This window comes from Ailuropoda melanoleuca, chromosome 6 (assembly GCF_002007445.2).
Source record: "Ailuropoda melanoleuca isolate Jingjing chromosome 6, ASM200744v2, whole genome shotgun sequence".
Lineage (NCBI taxonomy): Eukaryota > Metazoa > Chordata > Mammalia > Carnivora > Ursidae > Ailuropoda > Ailuropoda melanoleuca.
Genome location: NC_048223.1, coordinates 38,588,632 through 38,610,601, shown reverse-complemented (window position 1 = coordinate 38,610,601; position 21,970 = coordinate 38,588,632). Strand labels below are relative to the sequence as shown.

The 21,970-nt window shown below is 44.3% G+C and overlaps 1 protein-coding gene across 5 annotated transcripts in view; it reads left to right on the top strand.

Annotated features, from left to right (window-relative positions):
* The window catches only part of STAC (SH3 and cysteine rich domain), a 159,371-nt gene that overhangs the window by 84,834 nt on the left and 52,567 nt on the right, over positions 1 to 21,970 (top strand). For all 5 annotated transcript variants that reach the window (XM_034662263.1, XM_002914639.4, XM_034662261.1 and 2 more), the window contains 3 exons: positions 15,874 to 15,974; positions 17,523 to 17,604; positions 18,909 to 19,024. In XM_034662263.1, coding sequence (XP_034518154.1) covers positions 15,874 to 15,974; positions 17,523 to 17,604; positions 18,909 to 19,024 — 299 coding nt within the window. The remainder of the gene's footprint in view (positions 1 to 15,873; positions 15,975 to 17,522; positions 17,605 to 18,908; positions 19,025 to 21,970) is intronic.

Genomic DNA, 21,970 nt, shown 5'->3' with positions numbered 1-21,970 from the left:
AAGCAGGGGAGTGGGAGAGGAAGAAGCAGGCTCCCAGCGGAGAAGCCCGATGAGGGACTCCTTTCAGGAACGCTGTGATCACGCCCTAATCTGAAGACAGGCACTTAATGACTGTGCCACCCAGGTGCCCCGGGATGTTGGCTTCCTGATTTTTCAGCCTGCCTTCTGGGCGAGGGGCCTGCCGCGCTGATATTCAGGAAACCCTGTTTGGGTAGAGTTGCCCTGTCCCCTGCGAGGGGGGATGGGGATGGGCACCCTGTGAGCCGGTATTTCCGGGCTTTTGTTCTCTGGCGGCTTTCCCTGGTGGTTTGCTGTGCCTCTTCTGAGAGCCAGAGCAGTAGCGGCCAAAATTCAGCCTCTGTCACAGAACGGAGGGATTGTGGCCCGTTCTCCACTGATGTTCTGGCCACTTTAACTCTGTTTCTGTTGGTGCTGCTCAACCCTGCAGCATCCCGGGCTGTGCACCCCACACCCAGCGTCCCAGCTCTCACTTCCAGGGCTGATGCATCTCTGTCCTTTGTGTTTCTAACCCCACCAGCCGCCCCGCACACGCTCCCGGAGCTTCCGGTCTCAGTCTGGATCCAGTGAGCACACCAGAGTTCCGGAGCTCCATGAGAAGTCTGGTAGCACGTGCCCCCGGCTCACGGTCTCAGTCTGCTGTCTCAAGGGTGTGGGTCACAGGCAGTTTGCACTTGTTTTGCAGGGACCTTAGGGATGTTGGCTTCCTGATTTTTCAGCCTGCCTTCTGGGCGAGGGGCCTGCCGCGCTGATATTCAGGAAACCCTGTTTGGGTAGAGTTGCCCTGTCCCCTGCGAGGGGGGATGGGGATGGGCACAATGTGAGCTGGTATTTCTGGGCTTTTGTTCTCTGGTGGCTTTCCCTGGCAGTTTTCTGTGCCTCTTCTGAGAGTCAGAGCAGCGGTGGCCATATCCTAGCCTCTGTCTCAGAGCTGAGAGATCGTAGTTCGCTCCCCACTGATGTTCTGGCCACTTTAACTCTGTTTCAATTGGTGCTGCTAAAAACACTGCAGCGACCCAGGATGTGCTCCCCACAGCCTGTTTGCCAGCCCTCACTTCCAGGGCCAGTGAGTCTCTGTCCTTTGTGCTTCTAACGCTGCCCGCTGCCCCTGGTTCCCACGTGCGCTCCCGAGCTCCCAAGCTCCCTGTTTCAGTATGGTTCGCCTGTGCTCTGGAGCACCAGTTTTCAGTCTGGTCACGCTTGCACTCCTGAGCTCTCAGTTTCACTCTAGTTCGAGTGTGCGGTCGGGAGCTCCTGTTTTCAATTAGGACACGAGTGTTCCCAGGCTCACTGTCTCAGTCCGCTCTCTTGCGGGTGCTGGTCCGAGAGTCCAGCCTGCTCCCCAGCACAAGGGGCTATTGCTTCCCGGTGCCTGAGTGCAGAGGCTCCCTCCCCCTTCCCTTTATCTTCCTATATCTGTGCTCAGATTCACAGCTCCCCACTTCGTACCTCAATACTCAGCACTGGAGATGTTCATTTGTAGAGATCCAGATGTATCTTCCTGTGTCTCAGGCTGATTCTGTGGGTGTTCAGAATGGTCTGGTAGATATCCAGCTCAACTCGGACCAGCTGAGAAAGGGTCGCCTACTCCTCCTCCATCTTTTCTCCTCCTTGCAGAAAGTGGTTGCCTTTCTGTTCATAGAGTTTCTGCTACTCTTTTCTTCATTCTCCAGTTGCATTCATAGGTATTCGGAATGGTTTGGTAGCTCTCTCGCTGAATTCCTGGGACCAGACGAACTTTAGGTCTCCTGCTCCTCCGCCATCTTGGAACGCCGAGCTGGAGCTCAACTCCTGTTTTAAACTGGGTTCCTTGCAGAAAGTGGTGGCTATTCTGTTCTTAGAGTTGCTGCTATTCTTTTCTTCATTCTCCAGTTGAGTTTGTAGGTGTTCAGAATGGTCTGATAGCTATCTAGCTGCATTCCTGGGACCAGACGAAATTTAAGCCTCCTGCTCCTCCGCCATCTTGGACTCCTCCCCCCGCCCCTTTCTTTATCCCTTTCTTTCCCTACCGATCATCCTAGTTCTTATGTTCCATAGATGAGAGAAACCATATGATAATTGTCTTTCTCTGCTTGACTTATTTCACTTAGCATTATCTCCTCCAGTGCCGTCCATGTTGCAGCAAATGTTGAGAATTCATTCTTTCTGATAGCTGAGTAATATTCCATTGTATATATGGACCACAGCTTCTTAATCCAGTCATCTGTTGAAGGGCATCTCGGCTCCTTCCACGATTTAGCTATTGTGGACAATGCTGCTATGAACATTGGGGTGCATATGGCCCTTCTCTTCACTACGTCTGTATCTTTGGGGTAAACACCCAGTAGTGCAATGGCTGGGTCATAGGGTAGCTCAATTTTTAACTTTTTAAGGGACCTCCACACTGTTTTCCAGAGTGGCTGTACCAACTTGCATTCCCACCAACAATGTAGGAGGGAACCCCTTTCTCCACATCCTCTCCANGGATCCCCTTTCTCCACATCCTCTCCAACAAATTGTTGTTTCTTGCCTTGTCTATTTTTGCCATTCTAACTGGCGTAAGGTGGTATCTCAGTGTGGTTTTGATTTGAATTGCTGATTCAAAAGTCACTTTTATTGATCATTAAATTCTTAAAGATACTTAAGTATATTTTTTGGTTTTCAATTCACTTTATTGGTTATTTTATTTGCCTGTTCAGTGCCAATAGCTCTCTGGTTTAATTATTATTGTGGATTATCATAGATCCTTTTTCAAAAATGTCTTGTTATTCCCAAGCATTTATTCTTCAAGAATAATTTTAGAATCACTTTATGAAGTCCCCCACCCAAATCCCATTGAGATTTCAACTGGAATCTTGGTGATTTGCAAAACTACTTGGAGAAAATTGGCATCCCTTTAACACATATTTTTTTTCTTTTCTTATTTAATAATACCATGCTGAGTATTCATAACATCAGGCATCTTTGTCTTCTTTCAAACTTAAAAAAGAATTAATTCAGCAAATACCTTTGGAGTCTTTCCTCTCTACCAGCTTTTGTTCTAAGCACTTAGAATGTAGCAGTGAATAAACCAGGGAAAGGTGCTGGCCCTTGGAAAGTTGACGTTTTCATCGGGGAGGAATGGATGGATGGATGGATAGATAGATGAATGGATGAGTTTTCAAGGTTATACGTGATGTGAAAGGAACAGCAATGTAAATCAAGGTGAGAAAGATCAGGAGTTCAGAAGAAAGGGTTAGATTGCTGTATAACAGGAAGTGGTCAGCATAAGCTTGTTGAGATCAGACCTGAGCAAGACTTGCTGAAGGTGAGAAAACTCTGAGGAAAGAGCATTCCAATGAAGGAAACAACTAGAGCTAAAGCCTAAGGCAGGATTGTGCCTGGTATGCTAAGTAACTTCCCAGTGTGCATGGAGCAGAGTGAGTGATGAGCAGAAGAGCGGAGGACAGAGCTCTTGTGTAACTCTGTAGACCATTTGTGAGGACTTTGGCTTTTACTCTATAAAGTAATTATAGGACTTTAATGATATTTGCAAAAGGTTTCTTTAGCTGCTATGTGAGGAATAACGGCTTCTAAGACTTTGGAGGGACAGGACTCCTGTCCAAAGGAAGGACTGAAGCAGAGAGGACAGTCAGGAGGCTGTCACAGCAGTGCAGGTCAGAGATCAGGGAACAGCAGGAAGAACTGAGAAGGGTCCAGATTCTTGATATATTTTGAGGAAGTACCCAGCAGGATTTTCTGCATGCAGGCTGCATGAGGAAATTAGTAGACAGGGATGCTGCCAGCAAGGTTTCTGGCCCAAGTAACTGGAAAAATGAAGTTGCCATCAAGTGAAATGGGGAAACTGCAGGTCAAATAGGTTCTGAAGCAAGTGTTGAGGGGAAAAAAATCACTAATTCAGTTTGAGACGTGTTGAAGTTTGAAATGTTTATTTGACAGCCAAGTAGAAAAATGTCTAAGTAGCCAGTGTGTAAGTAGATTGGGAGTTTGAGGGTCTTTTCTAGGTAAAAGATAAAAATATTGGAGTTGTAAGCATGTAAATAGTATTTAAAGGGAGAGGTTGGATGATATGACGAAGGGAGTAAGTACAGACAGAAAAGAGAAGAGAACCAAGGACTGAGCCCTGGGGCCTTTCAATCTTAAAAAGTTGGGTAGAGGTGGAACGACCAGCAAGAGACCATTAAAAAGGGCTTAGTGTGGTAGAGATAAGCCAAGAAGATATACCGTCTTAGAAGTCAAGAAAGGAAAATGTTAAAGAGAATGATCAGCCTTATCAAATGCTACTACTGGTAGATCAGTTATGGGATAAATTTTGACTATTGGATTTAGCCAGATGGGTGTCTGGTAATGATGATAGCAGTTTACTGGTGAGGGAGAGTTTCTAATGTTTCCTCATTAAGTATCAGACAGACTCATTTCATATGTGTATCTTTTATTATATTATAGAATATCCTTCTATCCCACCTCACTAAGAGCTTAAATCAGAAATCTTTTTCTATGAGTAATTAGTTTAATAGCTACTTCTAATAATAAACTAGACTGCATATAATGGAATATTCAGCCATAAAAAGGAATGAGATACTGATACATGTGGATAAACCTCAAGACCAAACTAAGTGAAAGAACCCAGACACAAAGTCCACAGATTGATGATCCTATTTACATGAAATAGCAAGAATAGGTAAATCCATAGAGACACAAAGCAGATTGATAGTTTCCAGAAGCTGGGGAAGGAAAGAATGGGACATAATTGCTTAATGGGTAATGGGATTTCCTTTTGGGGTGATGAAAATGTTTCAGAATTAGAAGTGGTGACTGCACAATATTGCAAATGTACAAGATGCCACTGAATTCTTCACTGTATGGTGGTCAATTTTATGTTTTGTGAATTGTGCCTCAATTTAAAAAAATACTGGGAAAAGGAAAAAACTGTGGCTCACAGGCCAAATCTGGCCCACTGCCTATTTCAAACCATGAGATAGGAATGGTTTTTGCATTTTTTAATCGTTGAAAGAAAATCTAGAGAAGAATATTTCATAACACATGAAAATTATATGAATTTAAATTTCAGTGTCTCTAAATAGAGTTTTATGGAGACACAGCCATGCTCATTTGATTACTTGTTATTTGTGTCTGCTTCATGCTACAACGGCAGAGTGGAATAGATATAGTAGAAAATGCATGGTTTGCGAAACCTGAAATATGTACTCTCTTGCCCTTTACAGAGACACTTTTCTTGCCCCTAGTTTAACTCCTCAGGAAGATAAAACAAACAAAAACCAAAAAAACAAGAAAACTCCTTTATGGCCAAGCTTTGCATGGTTGTTGAGTTTTCTTCTGGAGAAATCCTCCATTCTGTTATCAGAATCTCCAGATTCTTGAAATATAAAGTGTTTTTCAAAGAAGGAATTGGGAGTTACCTGCCTTCTTCCTGGTAATTATGCCTTCACTTGATTAGCTTGTAAGCTACATTTTTAAAATACTACACTAGATGACAAGAAAGCATTTCTAATGCTGTGGTGAATGTTGTAAAAATGTCATTGGTGGCGCGCTCAGCATGGGCGAGATTTTTACAGAGGAGTTATTCTGTCCCCTCTCCATCCTGAAAGGGTAAACTCCAGAGAAGGTTAAGCTCCATGGTCCTCCCCAGCTCTCAGCCTCCTTTTTCTCACCTAAAATCAATGTGGCAAATGAAGGCAAGGGAGGAACCCACCCATGTCAATAGAACGACATTCTCAGTTCTGACAGCTTCTCTCCACAATCCCTTCCAGAGCTTCCCAAATCCTAGTCTGATTTGAAATGTGAAGCTTCACATCTCAGTGGTCCATCTTTCTAGAGTGTGGATGAAAGTGCCTACCCATTCATTTTGTCTTGCTTCGTTTGGGGAATGTTTGTTTGGTGTTTGAATATTCTCTCCTCAATCTCAAACTTTTCCCAGTGTGGTCCTTTGATATAGACCCTCCAGGGATATATGTAGCCCTTTAATACAGAGATGCTGCAGATGAAGGCCCAGTTTTGCCCTGCAGACATTCTCGTAGAAAGCTGAGGGATCGATGTCGTGCAACTGAGAGTTCACATGGGCTTTAACCTCTAGTTCTAATTCTCTCCATTGGCCACAGCTGGTGAAGCTTTAATCAGCTTGGTCTGCATCAGGTGTTAAAAGTCCAAAATGATTAGCTTATCACATTAATATGTAAATAAAATGTAATCATTATATATTATGGTACTTAAATGTGTATTATTTAAATAAAAGTATTAACATAGTTAATAAATAAGTATGAATCTTATAAAAGATCAATGGAGAGAATTCTTCTATAAATAATACATTTCTTTAGTATTTGATGCTGTACTCATGTTTCAAAGGTATTTGAGGTAAAACTTTACAGAGCAAGGATCACCTTGCTTATTTGTAAACTGAGTGTGGGGATTTGGGTGTAATACACACAGGAGAGTAGAATGTTGACTGTGCTCTATCTGGGTCATGCCTCATTGAATCCTGAGTTTGGAATATCCAGCTCAGCCTTAAGGAATCTGGAAATTGTGGCCTCAGAAAGCCACCATTTAGAGCTGCAGGTGATGCACTTTCTAGCCCTGTTACCATTTGCTTTTGCATGTTGAGTTGTGCTTACTAAAAAGAGGGACCTTTCATTTTTCCACTTCGTGCTCATGACATCATTTCTCAGATGGGGATTCTGAGGTCAGAGGACAGGTGCCCATCCAGGGTCTCAGAGCTAAGGACTAATATCTCAATCTTTTGATACCTTAAGTCCAACTTCTCCCACCTCGCTATGGTACATTCATGTATTATGTGTGCATGTATTTGCACACATATCCAGATCAAACATACAAATATAAGACTATTTATGCGTGGAAGTTATATTAAGTTGTAGAACAGCTATCCTGCTTTTGTACTTTTGTATTCTTCCATTTATATTTCTCCACCTTGGCTCCACTCCTCCTTTTAAAAAGAATCAACCAAGATGAGAACATTTATGACATCAGTGTCATTCTCAAAACAAAAATAATTCCCCGAGTAAGGACATATGAAACAGCAGTGTACACTTATATTGGCTAATGCATTTGCAGCCTTGATTCCTAATGCATTATAGATCGCATGAGTAATTGCCAGCTTAGCGGGCTTGGCAATGTCTGCAATGGGAAAGACTCTGTATTTCCCACACTTTCCTTCTGCATGTATTTAAGAACAATGGAGCCTTTAATTCCTTATACATATCTGTGACATGGACCCGCATCTCTGCAGTGGCTGGCTCATCCAAAAAATTCCTGTTCACATCTGTCAGCTATGAAAGCGTATCTGTTACCCATCGCAAATATGATCAGAGTGCCTCTTCCAAAGAGGATGCTGGACAGGAACCATTGCTGACCCAGAATCTCCTCAGGGAAAACTTTGGTATCTAGAAACTCTTTGCTCCTTCTCCTCCAACCTTCCAACCCTATCTTCAATGGCTGTGGTGACATACTTGATTTTTATTCTATGATTATCATAAACAGTCAGAGCTGAGAGAATCATGCCTTTGTAATTTTTCCCTTTCAATTTCAATAGAAGAAATCCAGACCAGGTCAGGGTAGAGATCTGCCCATGTGCAGATGTCTGGCAGGAGGCAGTAGGGATGAGGGAAGAGAGCTAGGCTTCCAAGTTGTATAGACCAGGACCCTCGTCCCCATCTCTGTCCTCACTAGCTGTGTATCTCTGGGCTTCAGTTCACTCTGTAACAATGAGAGAACAAAAATCCCTACCTCACAGGACTATGTGGATAGAAACAGGGAAAAAATTTCAGTATTGAGTTCCATAGCTAGTGAGTTATGTATTCACCCCAACTCAACATTCGTCCGTTCTTTTCCATTAAAATTATTGATTACCCCCGCCTTCTTCATTAAAATGATGCCTTGCATATAACAGGTAACAAGTATTAATAAAATGAAGAAACATCCAGGAAACTGCATAACAGTGCACAAGACCGCGATAATTTTTAATTCCTTCCCGCTTTCTTTCCTTTCTGCAGGATCAGAGTGAGAATTCATTTCTGACTTCTAGTACAATGTTCTTTCATCTCAAGTGTGTGTGTGTGTGTGTGTGTGTGTGTGTGTAGGCGAGTGTGTGTGTATTGACCACCAAACTCCTTCCATCTTAATTATGCTGATTTTTTCCTCCATTCATTTGTTTTTCCTCTCAAGTCACCCTCTGTCCTTTGAGAAGAGAGAATCATGTTCAGTGACTCCATTTGGCTTAACGGCCTCGTGTGGACTCACAGTCTTAAAGATCATCTCCACACCATTACTTGACATCAGAAAGAAGTCTCATGTGAAAGTCATGGAAATACTTCCCATGTTCTGCATATATTATTTTTAATTCCACTATAGAGCATTGACTCTTCCAAATCATCCTGTTATTATTTAGATTTTGAAGCCACAGTTTTTAATAAAGAAGCCACCAAAGATACAGAATTGAAGCATTCCTGTACTGGAAATCAGCATTCCACATGTGAGCATTCAGGCCATCATTTATACGAGTGCACTCAATTGTAAACTCATTGCACCAGTATAGGGAACCATGGCTGAGGTTACACCTACACACTCCTATAATCAGACATGTTTAGGTATGGAGGGGCAAGCATTTCCAAGTTGTAGGTATGAGATGAACGCAATGATGGAAGCCTGAAGCGTCTCTGCCAGGACAGCAAAGAGCTCAGAGATGCTGTAGGCGTCATGGGAGCTCATACCAGAAGGAGTTCTCAGAGGCCAGTGTAAGCTGTTAGCTGGGAGGAGTCCACAAGCAAAATGACATAAGTCAAGGGGCACAGTTCATCTGATTCCAGTCCAGATAGTTTTCAACATCTGCTCCAAGGAGACTATGAAGAACCCGTAGCAGAGACAGAGACAATGATTCCCAGAATCAGCTTTCAGCTCACTTCCTAGGTCAGGCAGGCATTGCATGGAACAGTATCTGGCCTGGATTGTAGGGCCACCCAGGACCTGAAGAGTTCTGAGTCCCAGCAAACCCAGATGCAGTCACATTGGAATATGGGTATGAAAAACAAGACCATCCAGTGGGGGGCCCATATAGCGCAGATCTGCAGCTAGAGTAGAACCCAGTAGTCACACAAGCCTCCAGGATTTGGGGCCACAAGGAGATATCTAGCGCTTTCCATAGAATGACGGGGATGTACCACCAGCATTCTCTTAGCCTGAGTGCTTCTCTGGCCCAGACCTGGGTAGGCTTATCATTCCTGATGGACTATAGTATACCAGCCAAGCACTTTCCTAGCAACAGAGGTTCCAGAGGTGAATTAACTACCCAGCGTCCCATGTCGAGAACCTGTTGTGAAAGGTACTCTGGGAACGGTGAGGGAGCTGGGGAGAGTGATGGGTCCTGTATAATGGAAGGAGGGGTGCAGGCAGCTTTGGAGAATATTTAAAAGGGGTTTGAGATGAGAAGCTGTTTAGCAATTGAACAAAAAAGGCAGAAGAGGCTGTGTGAGCAACCCTTCAGAAGCCTAATCCAGCCACCCTTCCCAAGAACCACAAATCATCTAGGAAAACAAAGGAAGTCAAGGTGGAATATACTGAAAATGAGGCAAAGCAAGTGGGCAGGGGGTCGCATCACAGAGGGCTTCTTAACAGATTCCCACATAATTCTGTCCCATCCCTGTGTCAATGTTCATTTGAGGGTAAAGGACTCATGGATAATGCTAGCTGCATTATTATGCCCATCTCTATTATCCAGCAGAGATTTTTTTGTTATAGCCTTTCATTTAAAAATACTGTTATCTTTCTACTGTTTCCATAGTTTCTAACCCTTAAATGCCTATGGTCTGCCCAGGCACCAAAAATTCACCTATTGCTTTTGCTCTCATCTCTCTGGCTTTGAGACCCTCCTGTAACATGGACTTTTGGTCCTCGCTAGTGTCTGCACACTTTTGTTACAGGCTTTCGCGCAGTTTCCTCTCCCAGCCATGGCCTGGCCCTCTGCATCAACAGAGGGCAAAGGTGGCCCAGTATCTGAACCCGTAAGAACAGAGGCTGGTATGTCCTTGCACTTTTTGACCTGTATTTACCTTTGAATTATTTATAGGTATTTTATGTGATCCAAGAAATATTTATGGATCTATTTATAGATATTCTATTTTTATATATATAGTTCTAAATTTTTTAAAGTTTTTTTCCCCAAATCATAGTAAAGAGTATTTTTCATTATCTAAATTACATTAATTTTAGGGGCGCCTGGGTGGCTCAGTCATTAAGCGTCTGCCTTCGGCTCTGGGTGTGATCCCGGTGTTCCAGGTTCAAGCCCCACATCAGGCTCAAGCCCCACATCAGGCTCGAGCCCCACATCAGGCTCCTCCGCTGGGATCCTGCTTCTTCCTCTCCCACTCCCCTTGCTTGTGTTCCCACTCTCGCTGGCTGTCTCTCTGTGCGTCAAATAAATAAATAAAATCTTTTAAAAAAATAAAGTAAATTACGTTAATTTTCAATCAAATAAATTGTAGGAGTAATTCCATAGTTGGAAAATCTGGATGCAAACTAATTGTTAGTAACAATTACAACTATTATTCTACACAAATTAATTTTTACTCATTCTCCATATTATTTTCCTGGTTAAGCGGTCTTAATTGTAAACGCTTGGTTTATTCTATTTCATCGTTAAGTGACATAATATGAAAATTGACTAAGCAATGCCTCAATGGCCAAATGTTACTAAAACAATTCTGGCCAACTGTTTTATAGATATATGTAATCAATTTTATTTTTCAAAAAAAGGAGCCTGTCATCCAATGTGGTTGATTAGCCATTTGCATTGAGAAAAATCCCTTTTATATTTCTCCCAATATCTACATAGAGACTCCCTTATTCATAAGAGTTTCAACACTTGGTTCCTCTAGAGATGGCTCACTTATCCATAATGATAAATGATAACATGCTCATAAAACAGCCCAGTGCCAGAAACACTCAGAGTTGCCCTGGTTTGCATTGATCCATTCCAAACTCCGTTTGAGTATCATAACTAACATTCTTATCAATTTTCCACTGTAACTCCTAGAACTATCTTGGATTTATCCCAGAAGTTCAAATCCCAGGGAAGAACTGATGGTAATGTGATGAGCTGGCTCCATATTTTCCCTATATCTCCATAAAGCACAGACCATATCAATCCAAGGGGCTGATACAACCCAGCTTCCAGCAGCTTCATTTTTATTTGCTTTTTGCCACAGTAGGACATGAGAATAGTTTAAATATGGTACAGATGGTACTGAAAATACTTCAGTGGAAACTTTCTCATCCTATAACCATGACACTTACGAAAGGCAGCCACTTTCATCCTCTTTAATGTTTCTTCTGGCGTTTATTTCAATATTTCTAAATGTTGTGCTCTACTATTTATTGATTAATGAAACATTTATTGGCTTCTGGCTGTCACCCCTCCAATACCCCCTGCTTCTTCCCCTCTGCCTTGCTCTCGCCTTCCCACAAGAGTTACATACAGCACAATCTTTGCTGTTCCTTTGTCCTCATCTTCCCAAGTAGTTTTGTCACAATTTTGTGTGAACTTGATAGTAAGTGTATACACTATTGTGACTATTGCTAACTTCTGATTCAAATATTGTACTAAGATTACATTTCTTTCCTTATACAGTTTTTATATTTCCTCAATTAGAAATCACCTTTTTAATTCTCTTGAATTTTTATGCACCTATAATTGTTTTTTTTCAAATGCTTTCATGTATCTGTCAAATGCCATATCTATTACAGTATCCAAACCTGAAAAGCATCAATACACTTCTAAGTTACACTTTTCCCCCAGGAGTATGGCCTTACTTCATCTTGTAGCACCTGTCTAGAGCTACTTCAGAGCTATCACAGGACATACCATTCACCTCTCCTCCATGTCAATTCCTCCGTTGTGCTCTGGATCCAGCAGTTTCCACTTCCTTGATTTATTCCCTGATCTTTCTAAGGCACATTTTTCACTAGTGTTCTAAGAAAGGGTGTATGGAAAGCAAATATTTTGAATCCCTGAATATGTGTCTATTCTGCCTACATAATTGTTGTAGGTATAAAATTGCCTGGGTATAAAATTGTAGGTTGGAAAGTCTTTTCTCTCAGAATTTTGAAATTCCACAATTTTTGAGAGTTCCTGATCTTCCTGTTTCCAAGTTGCTGTTGGAAAATCCAATCTCCCCCTTTTCTTCTAAATTCCTTGCCATCCCTCCAGTTGCTTTCTGTCTTCTGATGTTGAACTCTCTTCAATGCTTTCTACTCTTCCCAGTAACCTTGTTATTTGGGGTTATACCACTTTTTATTCTTGGCCTAACATTTTAGTGGGCTTTGGTATGAATAAAGGGGACTCTTGTATGGCCAGTCCACCATGTTTACTTAAAGTCCAGTGACATCTTTATGCTTCCAAGTATTTAAATCCATGTGATCCCCTTTACATATATGTCAACACTATTACTGTTAGCAACCCTGGGAGAACTTAGAAGTATTGCCATTTGATGAGGAGACAGCTGAGGCTCCAGGAATATTAGTAGCTTTCTTAAGTTTAAAGGGCCAGCATGAGACAGATTCTAATTTAAAATCATGTTTTTCCCACTCTTACTGAGGCATAAGGGTCACATTCAGTGATGCCTTTGTGATGGGGTTCACTAGTAATGGGTCAGACCGTAGCTTTCCCATATCCTGCTACAGTAAACTAACACTACCAAGTGATGTGAATTATCCTTTTGAACTATTTTCTGAGCCACAGAATACAGGCTTTCCTCTTCAGTCACTCCTGTTATTCCACAATAGAAATTGGAACACCTAAAACCAAATTATTGCTGGTGATCTGACTCATTCAAATAGCGGAGTATATTAGAACAGACAAGGAAAACAGAAATTACATTGTTTGGGTCTGAAGGAAAATATACCTTAATATGTAATGGTGCTATTTCATGTCCAACACACACTGAAATAACTCTTCTTTGAAGCTTTTACTCACATTCTCTCATAGGGCACAAATAGCATTCTCTAATTTGAAAACAAAGAAATAAGTGATTGCTTTCAAAGTCTAGTGTTTAGAAGGCATTGCAGTAACCACTCACAAAAAAAGGAAAAGAGCTTTTCCAACTAGTATTTATGAACAGGCACACATAACCAGTAATTTAGTTTGTTTATATGTCACTTGGCCTTTCTGTGGTTATAAGAGCAGACACACTTTTTGTTAAATGATACCTCCTTGAAGGGAGTCTTCAGGTAATACCTACTGAAGGGTTTGTGGATCTTTGTCCAGACAAGAGTTTGCCCGTGGCTTTTCCCAGCTGAATATCGTGTTCTTGTACTCCTTTTTTTTAATCATCTAATTATCCTCATTCATATCTTCATGTACCTTAACCCCAATGAAGGGAGGAAGTTTTAGGGTCAAGCAGAGGAAAAGTAATACTAGGCAGGACATAGTATCTGGACCTGGACCCTCTTCTTTTTTTTTTAAGATTTTATTTATTTGACAGAGAGAGAGACAGGCAGGGAGAGAGGGAACACGAGCAGGGGGAGTGGGAGAGGAAGCAGCATGCTCCCAGTGGAGGAGCCTGATGCGGGGCTTGATCCCAGAACGCCGGGATCATGCCCTGAGCCGAAGGCAGACACTTAACAACTGAGCCACCCAGGCGCCCCTGGACCCTCTTCTGACCTGGACCCTCAGGCTTCTCATCTGTGGAATAAAATCATACCCACAGATGATCTTCAAGTCCTCTCTCAGCTCGTGAATGCTGCTTCTACACCATCAATGAATCAGTTCCGCTTAATTATCTCAGTTGGTCACCACTGTTTCAGTCCACGTGTGGCTGTGAGAGAATTTATTGGTCCATGTATTTAAATACATATTTATCAGACATCATACTCAGAGCTGGGTACACAGTGGCAGATGAACAAACACAGCACTTAGCCTCATTGGGTTCACAATCCAGGAGGAAAGGCATACAAAAACAAACTCTCGAATGAATAATTGTGGTAAATGTTGTGAAAAACAACAATGGAGTGCTGTAAGAAAGAATAATTAAAAAAAGATAATTTAGACAGGAAAGGGGGAATGTGGCCAGGAAAGCTTCTTGGGAGGAATGACAAGAAGCCCAAAGGATGAGGATTGTCTATCCAGGTGAGGAGTGATAGAGACAACATTCCAGGCATTTAGGGCAGCATGTATGAAAGACCCTGAGGAACTAAAGAGCTTGTGCCTTCAGGGAATTCGCAGACTGTGTGGCTAGAGTACATCAAACAAGGGGGTTGGCCTGAGATAGAGGCAAATATGAGCTCCCATCAAATCATACAAAGCCTCCCCACCATGCTGAGCATTTTGTATAACCTCAGAAAGTCAGGGAGAACCTACTGAAAGCTGTTTACTCAAGAAAGGGAGGTGATTCAAGTCATGTTTAAATGATCGTTCTGGTTACTGTGCACACATTAGAGAAAGACAAAAACAGATAAACTAGTTCAATTAGGAATTAGTCTGGACAAGGGCCAATGGTGGTTTGGATGGTGGAGAAGAGGGTGGTTTTCACATATGATCTTGGGGTGCCCTCATTTTGCTTCTGTAGTCAGCTGTGTATGAAGCAGGATACCTGTGGCCTCATGTCTCCAGGTATATGTACATCTTAATGCCTATGAGATGTAGCGAGTCCCATTGCCTGTCCAGTGGTCTTCTTGGTCAGCATTCTTCATGTGGGTGTAGCCACAGCTCTGTGTCCCACAGACTCCAGGTGGGACCTAAAAGTCTAGCTTTTAAAATAACCTCCTTGAAGCTTCTCTAAGTAGGATTGAGTACAGAAGTTTCAACCCTTGTCACTGTGTGGGAGGAGCAGGATGAAAGGAATAGGACCTCAACAGCTCCACAAGGAAACCCTCTCCAACCCCCACCTTCCTCACTTTTCTAATGTGCTTGACGTGCTTGGTCATCTAAGAGCTACAAATTCCCATCTTGGCAGCCTATTTTTGCAAGCCTGTGAGGGGCCTTCCAGCTCACTCGCTCTGTCTCACACCACTTGTCTTAGACCAAGTGGAGACAGAAAACGTCCCATTCTGACATCCTCGCCTAGCCTCCCTCCAGCTGCTCTGTAGAACATGAATGCAGGTGGCCAGCACCTGTCCCATTCCCTAAGACCCCCCTAGTCCTGCCTTCTTGTTTGCCCCCCAGCACTGCTGCCTTGAGCTTCACTGCAGCAGCACAGGGTCAGCAATGTGCCGCTCTCCTCTGCCTCCTTTGTTCCCACTGCATCATGGCTCCCTGTCCCAGGAGGCTGCGTGACTCCCTACAGCAATGCTCTCACAGCCACCCACCTTCTCCTCCTCTTCCACCAGGCAGGAACTGGTATTGGATCCAGCCTTCCATCCCCACTTTAAGTGCCATCAGCCTCTCTCACACACAGACCGTGCCATTCCCCCTTTATTGGCCATTTTCCTGGGAGTCTGTCCAACAGCTCAGACTCTGTGAGAGGAACTCGGGTAAAAATGGGCAAAATTTCAGCACTTGCACTCCTTGGCAAGACATACGGAAGAGTAAAAATGGGTGGCTTCTATGAGGAGCAGAGAGAGTGTCATTTGCTAGCTTGAAATGAGTGAATGGTGACAAAGAGAAGGCTGAGATTTTCTGGAGTAATGAAGAGGAAAGGAGTAGAAAGAAACCAGAGCTGGTACCTTAAGTGGTACTAGATGTGGGAGAAGGTTAAAGAATCTACCATAAGCTCTTGTCCATTTCGAAAGCTTCATGCTTAAGTCACAGAGAAGAATGAACTGGGTTTGGGGAGTAAGCACTCTTTCAGGGACTTCATGCTACTCACCAGGTAAAGGCAAGCTGTATCCTAACCAAAGCTCACGCATGTCCGACAGGAGTAAACGCTAAGCATGGGCTGCGCTGCAAGGCCTGTAAGATGAGCATCCACCACAAGTGCATGGATGGCCTAGCACCCCAGCGGTGCATGGGCAAGCTGGTAAGGGCCGGTGCCAGGAGCAAACCCAGAACCCCCTGCCTGTCCAAACTCTTTCCCTGTGGCACCCTGATAGCCAGACACTAGGAAGGCAACCCCCAAATCCCTGGCCTACCAACCGGGCTTCTTTGTTGGCATAATGATCAAGCAGAAGAGGAGCTTTATCAACCTGGGAGATAAATGTTCCCCATGTGAAAAGGACTCCATGTCTTTAACAGGGTGACCAGCTTGTCCCAGGTTGGAACTTTTTCAGTTTTAGCACCGCAAGTCCCACATCCTGGGACTGTCCCTGTTTTAAAGATGAAAGTGAGGTATCCCAGGAACCCTCTCAGCCCAGAAAAACTAGGGTGGCTGGTCAGCTCAGTGCTAAATTGGCTGGCAGCTCAGTGGATGTCAAAAAGGAGAGAGAGATTAACCACCACCCTAAAAATTGAGAGAGTAATAAAAATCAATGCACCACTTTAAGAGATCATGGTGGTCAAGCCAAGGAAGGTCAGATGGCACAGGCCCGTTGTAGGCTGGTCATAGCATGTTGGTAGCGTGGGCTTCAGTACTGGTGCCATATGTGGATAAAAAGCAACCCAGAGCTCTTTTGAGGGTATTGATACTAGGATGGCCAAAGAACTGCCAAAGGGACCAAGAATGTCTACCCTGTAGATACTTAGGCTATGGCAGCTGCCTTCAAAATTTTAAGACCTGTCAGACAGAAGAGGAATTCTCTCCCATCCTGTGGCTCCAGGGAAAAGACCTAGGATCAGTAGATACCAAGTCTTAACAAAAAGATGATATCACCAAAGACCTCCCTCCATGGTTAGTGAGGGCTCCACCCACCTATCCCCAGCATTGGCAGTGTTTAAAAAAAGGAAGATACCACTTGCCAGGAACATTGGTGAGGATTCTGGAATTCCAGTAGGGGCCAGGCCACAAAGTTCCCTTCCAACACTGGGATATAGTAACTCAGGGTTCTTAGAGAGTTCATCTCCTTACTCTGATTGGCAATGTCCTCTTCTCTAAAGCCCCTGCCTCACCTGTTCCCCTCCTCCTCCTCCAATGGTGATTCCCATAAGCCAAGGCAGTGAGTGAGAGGTCAGAAAAGCATGACAAAGTCTAGAACACAAGGCAAATGACTCTGGCAGGGCAGAGGGGGGGGGCTTGTCATATATACAAGGTCCTTTCGGCCTCCCTCTGAGGTCTGCTTCCCCTTGCCGAGGCATTTGTGGTGAAATAATGCACACCAGTCCATTTGTATCCTGGGAGATAATGAGGAGCCTAGACACAAGGGAAGCTGCTATAGTCAGCAGAAGGAGGAGAGGCAGGAAAGGGAGGGGAAGGCCTGGGGCTTGCTTTCTAGGTGGAGTGTAGCTTGCTTATTGTCACCTGCACTTCCCGCTCCCCCACTTCAGGGATAAATTCTAGGACAAGCCAGCATCTTCAAGGGCGACAGAGGGGTGCCCCTGGAGAAACCAGCTGGTATTATTTTCAGAGCTCTTGTGTGGTTTTCCCCATCTCTTCAGTGACATTAAGCCTTTCTCTTTTTCATTTTCTTTCCAGCCAAAGGGGTTTCGGCGTTACTACAGCTCCCCCTTGCTCATTCATGAACAGTTTGGATGCATTAAAGAAGTTATGCCCATCGGTGAGTTGGGACACTAATGGGTTGAGCTGGGTTTTGAGCAGCAATTAAGAGCTATTGATCTCTCAGGGGCGCCTGGGTGGCTCAGTCGTTAAGCATCTGCCTTCGGCTCAGGGTGTGATCCTGGCATTCTGGGATCGAGCCCCACATCAGGCTCCTCTGCTGGAAGCCTGCTTCCCTCTCCCACTCCCCCTGCTTGTGTTCCCTCTCTTGCTGGCTGTCTCTATCTCTGTCAAATAAATAAATAAAATCTTAAAAAAAATAAAAAGAGCTGTTGCTCTCTCAGGACCATAGATCCAGTGGGCTATGTCTGTGCGTCTGTCTGGTGGCTGACTGGGTTATGATTGTTTGCTTTGCTGGAAAGGAAACATAAGGAGGAGCAAATTCTCCTCTCCCCGATGAAGTTTGAAAAACACTCAAGTTCCAAAGGCTGCTGATATGCTCTACCACCCATAAGCAGAATGGCAGAGTGGAAAGAACGTGGAGCCTAGCATCCCACAGACCAGGCTCAGAGCCCAGCTTCCCCAATGACCCACTAAGTGTGTGTCTGGACAAGTTACTCAACATGTCAGATCCTGTAAATGAAGAACAGCAAAGGCTGCTTTTCATAATTGTTGCAAAAAAATAAATGTAAATTATAGACCAACGCTTGGAAGGAACTCTGTGAATATCAGTTTTTCTTTAATTAGGACAAAAAATATCTTGTATTTATAGATATTTCTGGCTTGAATTTATTCTTTAACAATATCTTCCAGTTTACATCTATTTTTTTTCTCTCTCTTTGAGAATCTGCACATCTCTTTTTGCCTTTGGAGGGGGGCAAGTTTTAAGCTAGAGAGCTTTTAAACAAATTCACTAAGTCTGGTAATATCAAATTCTTTCAAAAACACTTGCCTCCTACTGCAAACCATGAGTCTCGCTCAAGGTTTCGTACCTTGGCAAGCAGAACCTCACACTAGAGGAAATAAAGCTGGTGCCTGGGCAGAACCTTGAAATTGGAGTCCTGGGGATGGATAACAAAAGAGGAAAACCAATAAATCAGGAAGCATCTGGGAGCAGAGAGCTCTGGATGTAAGTGGTGGGTGCACGGGAAGGACTTGGCCAATGGGCGCATATTGTAGGGGGGTCCATCTGCCGGGAAAGCTTGACCACACACAACTCCATTTTCCCAGGGGTTAGTGAGTCTGTGGCACAGAACCTTCCTCTCAAGTGCTGTTGACCCAGGAGGTGTGATAAATGCCTGTCTGCCTTCCCGATGGTGAGTAGAGGAAACCTGTCACTCAGATGATCTTTCTCTTCCATTGCAGCCTGTGGCAATAAGGTGGACCCTGTCTATGAGACCCTCCGCTTCGGCACCTCCCTGGCCCAGAGGACGAAGAAGAGCAGCTCCGGCAGTGGCTCTGATTCACCTCACAGAACCTCTGTAATTATCCTCTTCCTCCCTCAGTCCACCTGCAGTGCTCTGCAGAGGGCAGGCTCCAGGCCCTGTAGTGCAAGGAGTTCCCCATAAATGCATTGTGAGGGCAGGTCTTTGGGAGTCAGCCAGCTTCTGAAGGGAAATTCCACCTCACGAAAGGTGAACTTCCTGTTTGTTGCCAATAGCTAGGGATCATCTTACTTTCATCCTCAAAGACCCTGCTCTTGCCTCATGCTCCTCGACTCTCCATATACTCACCCTCCCTGGCCTCCCAACAATATTCCATCGCATGGCAGTCAACATAGAAAGCTTTCACCCAAACAGTGACAGAAGCAGGGAAGTCCCAGCTGTGGCCAGTTCTCCTTCCAGCTACATCCCAGTTCAAGAATACAGCTCTTTCTCACATTTTTTCAATCTTTTCTCTATAAGACAAGATACTCCCCTTGGTTTCACACAAAAGCTGCCCTCCCCAGGAGGCACTGGACCTATGAATTAACGGGGCTTGTCTCCATGGGACACTCATCCTCCAGACACCCCTCCCACGTTTTATTTGGTCTAAAATAACTGCCTCGTGCATCCCTGTGACATGCTCTCATCATCCTATCTCTGGCTGTCCCAATCAGAATTTCTATAAATGCCCCATGATGCCACACAACTCTGCCATTCATGCTGAAGGCCACCATCCCTCCTACAGAGACAAGGACCTTCCAGCTGATGTTGCCAATTAGGATGGCTTGCACCCAGTTACTGGTTCTATTGTTGCAGCCCCTATTAGAATGGGGACATNTTGTGGTGAAATAATGCACACCAGTCCATTTGTATCCTGGGAGATAATGAGGAGCCTAGACACAAGGGAAGCTGCTATAGTCAGCAGAAGGAGGAGAGGCAGGAAAGGGAGGGGAAGGCCTGGGGCTTGCTTTCTAGGTGGAGTGTAGCTTGCTTATTGTCACCTGCACTTCCCGCTCCCCCACTTCAGGGATAAATTCTAGGACAAGCCAGCATCTTCAAGGGCGACAGAGGGGTGCCCCTGGAGAAACCAGCTGGTATTATTTTCAGAGCTCTTGTGTGGTTTTCCCCATCTCTTCAGTGACATTAAGCCTTTCTCTTTTTCATTTTCTTTCCAGCCAAAGGGGTTTCGGCGTTACTACAGCTCCCCCTTGCTCATTCATGAACAGTTTGGATGCATTAAAGAAGTTATGCCCATCGGTGAGTTGGGACACTAATGGGTTGAGCTGGGTTTTGAGCAGCAATTAAGAGCTATTGATCTCTCAGGGGCGCCTGGGTGGCTCAGTCGTTAAGCATCTGCCTTCGGCTCAGGGTGTGATCCTGGCATTCTGGGATCGAGCCCCACATCAGGCTCCTCTGCTGGAAGCCTGCTTCTTCCTCTCCCACTCCCCCTGCTTGTGTTCCCTCTCTTGCTGGCTGTCTCTATCTCTGTCAAATAAATAAATAAAATCTTAAAAAAAATAAAAAGAGCTGTTGCTCTCTCAGGACCATAGATCCAGTGGGCTATGTCTGTGCGTCTGTCTGGTGGCTGACTGGGTTATGATTGTTTGCTTTGCTGGAAAGGAAACATAAGGAGGAGCAAATTCTCCTCTCCCCGATGAAGTTTGAAAAACACTCAAGTTCCAAAGGCTGCTGATATGCTCTACCACCCATAAGCAGAATGGCAGAGTGGAAAGAACGTGGAGCCTAGCATCCCACAGACCAGGCTCAGAGCCCAGCTTCCCCAATGACCCACTAAGTGTGTGTCTGGACAAGTTACTCAACATGTCAGATCCTGTAAATGAAGAACAGCAAAGGCTGCTTTTCATAATTGTTGCAAAAAAATAAATGTAAATTATAGACCAACGCTTGGAAGGAACTCTGTGAATATCAGTTTTTCTTTAATTAGGACAAAAAATATCTTGTATTTATAGATATTTCTGGCTTGAATTTATTCTTTAACAATATCTTCCAGTTTACATCTATTTTTTTTCTCTCTCTTTGAGAATCTGCACATCTCTTTTTGCCTTTGGAGAGGGGCAAGTTTTAAGCTAGAGAGCTTTTAAACAAATTCACTAAGTCTGGTAATATCAAATTCTTTCAAAAACACTTGCCTCCTACTGCAAACCATGAGTCTCGCTCAAGGTTTCGTACCTTGGCAAGCAGAACCTCACACTAGAGGAAATAAAGCTGGTGCCTGGGCAGAACCTTGAAATTGGAGTCCTGGGGATGGATAACAAAAGAGGAAAACCAATAAATCAGGAAGCATCTGGGAGCAGAGAGCTCTGGATGTAAGTGGTGGGTGCACGGGAAGGACTTGGCCAATGGGCGCATATTGTAGGGGGGTCCATCTGCCGGGAAAGCTTGACCACACACAACTCCATTTTCCCAGGGGTTAGTGAGTCTGTGGCACAGAACCTTCCTCTCAAGTGCTGTTGACCCAGGAGGTGTGATAAATGCCTGTCTGCCTTCCCGATGGTGAGTAGAGGAAACCTGTCACTCAGATGATCTTTCTCTTCCATTGCAGCCNCTCAAGTGCTGTTGACCCAGGAGGTGTGATAAGTGCCTGTCTGCCTTCCCGATGGTGAGTAGAGGAAACCTGTCACTCAGATGATCTTTCTCTTCCATTGCAGCCTGTGGCAATAAGGTGGACCCTGTCTATGAGACCCTCCGCTTCGGCACCTCCCTGGCCCAGAGGACGAAGAAGAGCAGCTCCGGCAGTGGCTCTGATTCACCTCACAGAACCTCTGTAATTATCCTCTTCCTCCCTCAGTCCACCTGCAGTGCTCTGCAGAGGGCAGGCCCCAGGCCCTGTAGTGCAAGGAGTTCCCCATAAATGCATTGTGAGGGCAGGTCTTTGGGAGTCAGCCAGCTTCTGAAGGGAAATTCCACCTCACGAAAGGTGAACTTCCTGTTTGTTGCCAATAGCTAGGGATCATCTTACTTTCATCCTCAAAGACCATGCTC